General features: G+C 35.6%; 1 protein-coding gene across 2 annotated transcripts; it reads right to left on the bottom strand.

The window, feature by feature from the left end:
- Positions 1 to 276: 276 nt before the first annotated feature.
- Positions 277 to 10,258, bottom strand: LOC138308208 (arginine and glutamate-rich protein 1-like). Of its 2 annotated transcripts, XR_011206088.1 has the most exons (6): positions 9,954 to 10,258; positions 6,616 to 6,723; positions 5,900 to 6,125; positions 3,520 to 3,603; positions 938 to 1,398; positions 277 to 898 (listed from the first exon to the last, which is right to left on the bottom strand). XR_011206088.1 is itself a non-coding variant. In XM_069249175.1 (5 exons), exons 1-5 carry the CDS (start codon positions 10,148 to 10,150, stop codon positions 1,240 to 1,242), a joined length of 774 nt encoding a protein of 257 aa, XP_069105276.1. In that variant the 5' UTR covers positions 10,151 to 10,258; the 3' UTR covers positions 277 to 1,239. The 2 variants fall into 2 exon arrangements, 1 of the variants encoding a protein (XP_069105276.1); XM_069249175.1 differs by having other exon boundaries at positions 277 to 1,398.
- Positions 10,259 to 11,289: the final 1,031 nt, after the last annotated feature.

The raw sequence follows: 11,289 nt of genomic DNA on the forward strand, positions 1-11,289 counted from the left end.
TATAGTCATACATCTCGTGTCTCAGACCCGCTGTATTTGTGGCTTGATGTTTTGATTGTGTGTTTGCGAGCATTACATCAGAATTTTCAGTGAAAACACAGCGATTTTCGCTCAAAACGTGTAATGATATCACAATAGATACCTTGCAAAGCCAGAATAAGATGAAAGTAATATAGCACTTGGTCTACTGAGACGGAATTGATCTGAATTCACTTGGTCTACTGAGACGGAATTGATCTGAATTCAATCGACTCTGATAATGGTTAGTAATATAGCACTTGGTCTACTGAGACGGAATTGATCTGAATTCACTTGGTCTACTGAGACGGAATTGATCTGAATTCAATCGACTCTGATAATGGTTAGTTAGGTGCTATATACACATTTACCATCATTTAAAGAAGTCTCTATATAACTTATGCACCTGTAGATATAAACTTGATTACATTTCTGCTTAATTCATGTGACAGTAATATTAAAGTTGCTAGCTCTATTATTTTCTAGGTTGATGCACTCTCTAGTTAATACATTGGGAGTCTATGGTCACAACACACTCCTGGCAGTCAGGTTCAACATATAACAGTCAGAACAAGAATTTGTCAAATTATCTAAAATGACAATATAAATAAAAATAAAATGTAATGTCACATTCATATCTATTAGCAATTACTAACACAAATTTACTGTCATTAAAACCATTCTCTCACAAATGCCTATTACACTGTAGTCTCTAGCACTATTTACACACAACACTTCACATCTCACACCACACATAATACATACACTAATACTTCACACACACTAGTCACACACGAGTACACACCGACAATCTACCCATACTTCACACACGAGTACACACCGACACACTATCCATACTTCACACACACCGACAATATACCTGTACTTCACACAACACAAGTACACACCGTCAATCTACCCATACTTCACACAACACAAGTACACACCGTCATACACCATCACTGCTGAGAATGATCATACCCCCTACAAATCCAGCTAATCAAATAAGAGCTACACGCACAATGAATGAGACCGACAGGAATCACAGCATCCTGTGGGTATATGATCTTTTTTCACCAAATAGCTGTAGATTGCCACAAACTGGAAACGATCCTCGAGCTATCTCATCACCGAACCTTGAAAATATTTCATTTTTCACTCTCGGTTTCCTCCATTGCTCAACACTATATACTGCTTTTGATTCTAATAAAACTACACACATCACTTTCCCAGAGAGAATGACACTTTAGGACGCGCATTCTTTTTGTTGAGTATCACCTCCTGTTCGCGTTTCTTACGCCGTTTATCATCATCCTCCATTCTTTGTTTTTCCTCTAACATACGTCTCTGTTCTTCTACAAGTTTCAACTGCTCTTCCGCCTGAACAAACAGAATCATCAACATTCTCATTTTACTTTTTTTAGACTTCTTATTCAAAATCATATATTGGTGCAGCCTGGTATTTTTGTATTAAAGATATTCAAACTTTTTGATGGTCATTGATTTTAAATTAAAATATGTGTGTTAGCTATAGATCCTGTTACAAATTGATTGTGCAATTTGATTTTGAATTTTAAATAAAAAACAAAATATTGTTAAAAGTCTATATGACCAAAAACAAACTGGCCAAATACATCTACCTAAGATTGATTTAAATTTATGGGGAAAAAAAAAACAAGAGGCCCATGGGCCTTAACGGTCACCTGTGTTAGAATATATAACGAAACAAATAATGAAACAAATTAAAGACATATAAACACTATATGCTGGGCCTCGAAGTTAGTCAGTGATTTATAAATTTGACTTTTTAGACTATGAAGAGTATTTGCTTCCATCAAACCTGTGAATTTAGAAGTATTTTTTGAAATCTTAATCATTTTGACCCTGTTTGGTCCTGCCCCTCTGGTCCCCCATGGGGTCATCAAGGACTGATATGGATGTTAAAATGCTATATCTTAGGCTAATAATTCTAATCAAGTTTGACTACTTTCCTATGAAAATTGGGCAAATAATGTTCACAAATATGTTTTTCCTATATAAACTATGGTAAACTTGACCCCTCCCCTGGGGATAACGTGAGACCCCAAGGTCAAATAATTCACAATTTTTATAAAACACCTTAGGACCTTTCCATCTATAATTATTTGATTCTACTATTTCCAGAATTTTATAAGATTTTTGAAGTTTTGGCCTATTTTGACCCTTTTTTTAGCCCTGCCCCTCTACCCCCAGAGGGTCGGCCAGGACCAATAAGGATATGATATTAAAATGCTATCTCAGGCTAATAATTCTTACCAAGTTTGACTCATTTCCAATGAAAATTGAGCAAAAAATGCTCATTAATGTGTTTTTCCTATATAAACTATAGTAAACTTGACCCCCTCCCCAGGGGGAAATGTGAGACCCCAGGGTCATATAATTTACAAATTTTATAAAACACACTTTAAGACCTTTCTATCTATAAAGTGTATTTGATTCTACCATTTCCAGAATTTTAGAAGAATATTTTTGAAGTTTTAGCCTATTTGACCTTTTTTGGCCCTGCCCCTCTACCCCCAGGGGGTCGGCCTGGACCATGGATATGATGTTAAAATGCTAACTCAGGCTAATAATTCTAACCAAGTTTGACTCGTTTCCAATGAAAATTTAGCAAAAAATGCTCATAAATGTGTTTTTCCCTATATAAACTATAGTAAATTTGACCCCCTCCCAAGGGGGAAACGTGAGACCCCAGGGTCATATAATTCACATTTTTGTAAAGGACCTTAAGACCTTTCTATCTGTGAAAAGTATTTCATTCTACTATTTCCAGAATTTCAAAAGAATATTTTTGCAGTTTTAGCCTATTTGACCCCTTTTGACCCCGTCCCTAAAGGCCCCTGGGGGTCAGTCATGGAAAATCTGTTGATAGGATTAAATGGTCATCTCATACTGATAATTCTGACAACATTTGACTCATTTCCTATTACAAATGACCAAATAATGCTCAAAAATTGTGTTTTCCCAATATAAACTATAGTAAACTTAACCTCCTCCCCAGGCGGGATACTAGAGACCCCAGGGTCATATAATTCACATTTTTTGTTAAGTGCCTTAAGACGTTTCTATCTATGAAGATTATTTGATTCTACCACATATGTGAGTAGAGAAGAAGCTTTTTGAAATTTTACTCAATTTTACCCCTTTTGGCCCCTCCCGCACCCCCCTGGGGGATGGGGACCATATCATTCACAATTTTGATTGGCCTTATGCCTTAGAAGGTTTGTGCAAAATTTCATTGAAGTTTGGAGAAGAAGTCAAAAATGTAAATTGTTTACAGACATACGACGCATGACGACGGACAAAAGGCGATTAGAATAGGTCACTTGACTTCGTCTCAGGTGACCTAAAAGAAAGTATAAATAAAATCGGATTAATTATAAATTAGTGGTCAAAAAAAAAAAAACCATGACCACCATTTACATGTTTACACTTTAACAAATCAATTTCACAAGTACATACCAGTTTTTTCTGTGCTTCCTCTATCTTGCGGTTGTTTTCTTCCATTATTTGTTCTAATGCCTCTCTTTTCTTTCTTTCCTCATCCTACAAAAAAGGTTGGCATGTGAACATATGGATGCTAGATATTTGCCTATCTCTAAGATTCCATGGATGCCCCTTCATAGCCCCAGAAGCACTTCCCTAATGTCAACCTACTAATACTGATCCAGCAAAAAGCAACCTGATTAAATATACAACACAACAATGTCAAAGATATATTATTAAAGTAGATTGATTACAAAATTTCATTCATTATTTTAAAATGTTTCTACATTGTAAATGTATAGATGTACAGAATGCAGATGTTTCAAACTAGACATTTCAAATCATTACAATATTAACATGTTAGCCTTTAAAAGAGTGTGCTCTATGGTCTGTTAACATTATATAAGATATACATCATTGATATGGTTGACCGACAAACAATCCAGTACACATGTAACAATGAGGGAACACTGCATATCTGTTCCTTCCTTGTCAATAACAAAAGTCATTACATAATTAGGTATAATCAAATTTCACCATCATCACAGAAAAGCATTTGATGATAATATCCCTGATGTCAATGAAAGACCAAAATTAAGAAAAAACAAAAGTGCATTAAAATTTGTAATGGTATATATAGTTAGATGGCACGGTTTTACCTGTGGGTAGTTAACGTACATACCAAAACCAGACAGCAATGCTACTTCTCTCCGTCTGTCGAGCTACAAATCTTCACATGAGTAAGCAATCGTGGAGGGATGTAAACTCAATAGCCCTCCTTGCCTCCATCACAGGCACATACATTGAACATCCTTCCTCCCTTGTATAGCTCAGAACTGACCTTTACACTTATGACCCCCCGAACCCCTCTTACTTAACCCCCGACCCCATGACCTTGCCTTCTGAAGGAAAATTATTAGTTGCTATGGGGAAACGTGCTTTCTCTCTTGCACTCTCACAACTTTACTGTACCTTAGACTTGGACGGTGATCCTATTGATATAAATGTTAAATGTGTAAGAAAATGTCTAATACTTGCATACAGAGGTAAAAAATTCATCCCTGATACTCCCTTTATGTCTGTAATTAGATACTGCGATTCAGTAACTGTGAAAGAAAATGTTGGTTTGGCATGATTATCTGCTGGTACTACTTCTACCAAATGCTGGAATTTAAATGGCTCCATCATGCATAAAACAGTTACATGGAGATTTGGAGGGTGGGATTGATTTTTTCTCCGAGTCTGACAGTCCAACTGTTACACCATGCAACATTTTGTACAAATTTCAATACATATTCTTAAGAATATTTTTTTTTTTTTTCCTTTCAAATTCAAAATTTACAGTAAGAAAGTAAAACAATGACTGTCATTACTAAAGCAATCAGAAGTGGATTCTTAAAATTTGAGCAGCCTCCATACATGTCCACTTATCATTAAGAAAGTAATGTGTTGCACTTTTTGATGAGGAGTTGAGCTGGATGGCTGTTTGACAGACCCGGAGGGATAGCTAAGGTCTGGCCTTCACTGATACACACAAAACTCACAACTGCAGATTTGTTCAAACACTCTGGCTGTTCTTGTACACACTTTGTCGCATTTGAGTCCTGCTGCAAATCAGACTCTTCTAGTGCCATCAAACAGCTTCAAAATGATCTTTTAAATTCTTATGTATTTGATCAGGTTATGATATAGTAATCTTATCTTTAAGGTTTACTATTAAAACAATACTTAATGCAAGGTTTTAGTGGATTGATGTTCAGTTAAATTATGTTTCAAGAATTTGCAGAAAAACACAAATGAACAAAGGAATAGAAATTGATTGATCTTTTCCTGTACTGGTAGACCAATCCATACATTACCTTAATGTTTGTTTTTGTTACACATGGATCACAATCAACTACAATATTTAGCTGGGTAGATTACACATACGGTCAGAACATTTGGGGCGATGTCGTCAATAGAGATTATAAGTAATAATAGATGCATCCACCGACATTTCAACAGGTATGGTAAATAATACTCATACTTAATATTTTCTGGCAGATAGATATTTTTTACATTCAAAGCTAATTGAACAAATCTGCAGTTTTTAGTGTTTCACACTCTTTCATTCAGCTACACTCACTAGACAAATCACAATCTTTTTAGGTTAATTCTATTTTCAGCCGAATTTGTTTTTCAGCACATCCAAATTCAAGACAAATTCTTCTCTTGAAGTTATTACAAGATTTAGACCAGTACTAAGGTGTGAAGAGTCTATGTAGCTCTGTCAAACTCTCTCTCTCCACACAGTAATCTGTGACTAGATAGACCAGACCAAAGCTAACCCAAACAAACGCCCAAAATGTCAGTGTACCTCCTTGTTTCTTCGAGCCTCCAGCTCCGCCTCGCGTTGGCGCTCAAGTTCCTCTAGCATCTGTTTCTCCATTATTCGTTTGGCCTCCTCCACCCTTCGACGGACCTCTGCCTCTATCTCATCCTTTCGTCTCTCGAGTTCCTCCTCTACTCGTTTGGCGACCAACTCCTCAACACGACGAGCCACCTCTTCCTCTATAAGCCTCTCTTCTAACTCCTTCTGTTTCCTGTAATTAGACCAAGCTTATTCAGCATTTTTATCTTAATTTTTCGTCGATACAAATGGAATTTTGCTACCAAAATTTTGATAATATATAAAATTATTATAATTTTTAAGTCGTAACATTCAGTATTATAAGTAATATAAGGAAAGAAATCTTCACAATACTATAACAAAGACATCCATATATGGTTAGTTAGGCAGTTCTTAGAATATCACCTTCTGATTGGTCCACAGGAATTTATTGATGGAAACATTTATGAATGAAATGTTTGAAGAGATCACTACTAGATGGCATAATAGGTCAAACCCTTGACCTCTATGTAGTAACCTGAGTGACACCAACGCATTACTGAGTTGTGTCATAAATATCCTTTCAAGCCAGAAGACTTTGCTGTATTGTAAAGAAATTACATTCATTTTAAAAGAAATTATAAAAAGATATTTTACTTATTCTCCAAATGTAACATTTGATCACAAAACATTGTAATTCTTACTGTAACCGTTGCCTTTCAAGCTCCACCTTCTTTTCTTCTTCCTCTCGTCGTTTTGCGCGTATTATCAGATCATCGTCACTACTAGAACTACTGGATGTGGATCGTTTCCTGGAAGAGATTAAACAATTATTAACGAAAATTTAAACGGAAATTTTACGATTATTTAGAGCTCTAGATATCCTGATAATACAGATGAATTGTGAGACAGTTAATTTACAAAATTTATTTTTCTACCATGAAAGAAATATGTGTCATAACTAGGCAAAAAATTTACTAGCTCAGGGTTTGCGCTGGATGTTCCATAAGTGGGGTCCTTCTCAGCTAAGATGGGGTCCCCTTATGTAATTGGAATGGACTTTCTGGAAAAAAGTGGGGTCCTTTTTACTTTCTATGCTTAAAGATGCTTCACCGCCGACAGAGCATAAATGATATTCATTATTTGAACAATAATTGGTGTTTAATCGTGTAGATATATGTCTAATTAACGCAAAAAAATAACATAAAATAATTTATTTTACCTTTGGTGCATGCCCAATCAGTTACATCATTCCATATAGCATATAGTGCCAGGGAATTTTTTCGGGATGCAATTGATTATTTTTGATATTTTAAGCTTGAAATAAAATTAGAAGCTCAAACATTTCAACGATGGTAATGGTGTAAAGAAAGTAACTTTTGTAACTGAAAAAAAAAGACTAAATCGTCTGCTGCTGTTTTTGATAGATTAAATATCATTTGTCAGCGGTGGAGCATCTTTAAAATGAAAAAGGATATTTGGGGAAAGCTTCAACGCAAACCCTGCTAGCTATTTTTTGTTCAGTAATAACTGAAAACCATCAGGCTTGTTGAATAAAGCAAATAGATCTAGATGTGTTTCAAAATTTGTCATCATTGAACAAACACAATCGGAAATTAAATTCACAAAAGATTCCCCAGTGAACCGAAATGTGTATCACGACACTTTTTTTTCATACTGAACTGTATATAATATCGGTATAATGTAGTACATATGTGTTTAAATGGCTTGCATTTTACTGTAAAAGCAAACACGAATTGCAAATCGAAGTGTGTGATATATGCTATAATTTGTTCTTGTTGCGGTGATTTTTACATCGGCCAAACTTGCAATGAACTTAGAACACGTATGACTGTTCATAGGCAACAAACAAGAACGGATTCTCTACGTAATTTGAATGTCAATAAGCATATACATGGTTGTGCAGGTGATAAATTTAATGTTATACCTTTATATCAATTACATTCTTCAGACACTGTTTTGTTGGAAAATAAAGAGAATCAGCTTATAAAAATATTGAAACCAACTCTCAATAGGCCATAATAGAAAATGGCGCAACTTCATATTATTGTTATGTAAACGTGTGTACCTTGTGACGTCACGCTATTTGTGACGTCATTAATTTGTTCTTTGAAAAATAAACATATTCCTGAAGAGCCATCATGAAATGATGAATGTACAAGAGAAAAGTCATTGACTTTTATTTTTTATATAATATCGGTATATATATACTGATAATAATGCACACCACAGCTAGTGTATATGCTCTATACACCAATCTTAGCCTTTACAGGTAACTGTGTAGCCATGTACTGAAGCATAATGATCAGCAGGATCGGACTACTTAGCCCAACTAAAATACCCACAGTGGTGGTGGTATAAGGGTCTCATATGTTATCTAGGGCAAAGACTTTGAAAAAGGAGTGTACTGTGTAGCAGGATTGGACTGGGTTGATCATGTCATTGGTGTCAAGGTAGCTCAATGGTAGAGCATTCGGTTAGTGTTTGAAGGTCCAAGGTAAGAATCCCGGTCTGGCCACCACATTTTCTCCCCTCCAGATACACATGCATCTTAATTTAATTATTTTAGCTGCCATATATTCCAGTGATTGAATGCAAGATCTCCAAATACTTGCCGACTGTACAGTGCATGCTTTACTGATTGAAATACCTTGTGACCGATTACTGACCTAGTATGCTACATTACTGTATACAAACTACGTATATATAAAATCACAGAATCACATCGCAACGATTCGCTTATCACAAGCGGAATATGACAAACCTTTAATAAAACATTTTTGCAAATTACACTACGGTTAACTAAAATATTTCAAAAACGAGCGAGGTTCATGTCAAACTACAGAACGAATATACGTACCGGGCCTACTATACCTTTTGGCCGGGTACGAATTGATCCCTACATGTCGTAGTGGAACACTGCCTGTAGCGTTTCCCACAGCCCTGATTAGCATGGCGCTGCGCCGTTTTTACCTGACGCCATCCCCCTTTAACCTTGCCCTGCCCTCCGAAAATCACTCTGGCAGTTATCTATACTTTTTTGTAGGTTTCCAATTATTTTATGCGTATACATGCATTTAGTTTTTACATATTATTTAGTCCAAAACAAGCATAACTACCATTCTTACTACCGCTCCTAAAATTCACAATCTGTCATATAAACTCCTTTCAGAAAGAATTTCATATGTATTATGTAAAAAAATAATGCCTTGATGAGAATTGGATATTGTATGTGGTTCAGTTGTATTGCCAAGTAGGTAAGCAATATCAAACAAGTACGATGAAAATGCAAACAAACCGTTACTAATGGTTTGCATAATCATAATGTTGCTCCATAAGCAGTAATAGGCACCCAGAACTTGAAGACCTAACAGAACTTGAAGACCTAACAGAACTTGAAGACCTAACAGAACTTGAAGACCTAACAGAACTTGAAGACCTAACAGAACTTGAAGACCTAACAGAACTTGAAGACCTAACAGAACTTGAAGACCTAACAGAACTTGAAGACCTAAACCCCACTCCCTAAAATTTCTTTCATATTTTTATCTTATAACTGTCACTAAAAGAAAATAATAAAAAAAAAATAACATGCACCTTCACGATCACTGTAAATAACTTCACTCTTTTTTTTCCCACAATCACGCCTCTGCCAATCCGCACAATATAATCATCGGCATCGATGGATTTGTGTTTCTTATAAGAAGAAGATTGTAGCTCTCAAGACGACACCAATTTTTGTCTTTCAAGTCTTTTGAGATACAATATTGCAGCTAATATTAAACTAGTCTGAATTTACTAGTGATATTTACATTGCACAAAGCGAATACTCGCCAGTGTTAACATCAGGACAATTTGGATTAGTCACTCTTGGTGGAGTGGAGGGAGTCTAGCGATTGCGACCCCCCCCCTCCCCCCGTGATTTTTTTTATAAACATTAATCTACACCCGAAGACATCACAGCCATACAATTACATATGCAGCATGTTTTGATTTTCATGTGCATAACATAATGTGAGACCTTTCATGTCGACTTCGCTTCCTGTCTCTCGACCTTGAGCGGTTCCGACTGTGGCGACTTGATCTCGATTCCTTTTGCTTGGTTCGCGAACCTGAACGAGAACGTGTCCTCCTCTTTTTATGCTTCCCCTTGTGCCTCTGCCTACTGGAAGATCTGCTACGACTACGAGAACGACCCATTTTCTTTGAAAGGTGCATACAAAGCACTCGGTAAACGTTAACAAAACGATTTTCCTAGCATTTGCGAATCCAAAATGGCTTCCATCGACATCGAGTTGCTTTATTTCCGGAAATGGAAACGTCCTGGTTAAGTATCGTCTGCGCATGTCGATCATGTGTAAATCGTGTCCGAGGGTGGTTCGAGACACAGAAACAGACTTTAAGAAATATTTTTTGTTATTCAGCCAACCACTGGTGAATGAACGATATTTTCATTGATAATTTAAATAACACATACATGTAAATATTAAGAAATTCAAATCTTCAATTGATGGAACGAGAAAAAATATATATGATATTTAAGGATTAACTTGAATAGATTTTTTATGTTATGGAAATTGCACAACATAAAAAAATCAATTCAAATTAATCCTTATAATTCAATTTACTAAAGATAACAATCTTCAATATTCAAAATTCATTTTTTGACTCTTTTGTCTATGAAATCATTAGGCCGTTATCTCAGCCAATCAGTAGCAACGATATAAACGGCGACGCCATTTTTCCCTTTATAGGCTGTTAAAGTAATTTTTTAAGCCAATGAAAATGTCCATAACAAGCAAAATTGAATTATTTGGTGCCAAACACACCAATGTCCAGCTCTTGTTTTTAGAAAATCTGTTCAAAAAGAAAATGAACTTTTTACTCCCTACATACCCAATTAGTATACATTTATTGTAATAAGTGGAAACACCTGTTTAGGTGAAAGATTAGAATGATTGACCGAGATAAACAGAGAATATACATGTACTTTACAATACTTTTGATTGAAAAATGGGGATATACTGCAATTACTGACATGTTTATTGCTTGGTTTATAAAATACATGTAAAACAATTATTATAGTACAAATAACTGTAATTACCAGTTTTGATCAAAATCTTGAAGCTTTTTCTAAAGATGAGACAGGCCATTTTGGATTATTTAGCTACATACATGTATGCAGGGCATCCAGTTAATCCTTGACTGAAAGCAGATTCAGAAGTCAAATCACAATTTCTCAGAAATCTGAAGGCAATACAAATGATAGACACATGCTTCAAACTCAAAGGGTCAAATTTGATTTTGGGAGACAAAACCATACTCTCAATGGTCTACTAGATGCCCTGTGTACACGT

The sequence above is a fragment of the Argopecten irradians genome, chromosome 14 (assembly GCF_041381155.1).
Source record: "Argopecten irradians isolate NY chromosome 14, Ai_NY, whole genome shotgun sequence".
Taxonomy (NCBI): Eukaryota; Metazoa; Mollusca; class Bivalvia; order Pectinida; family Pectinidae; genus Argopecten; species Argopecten irradians.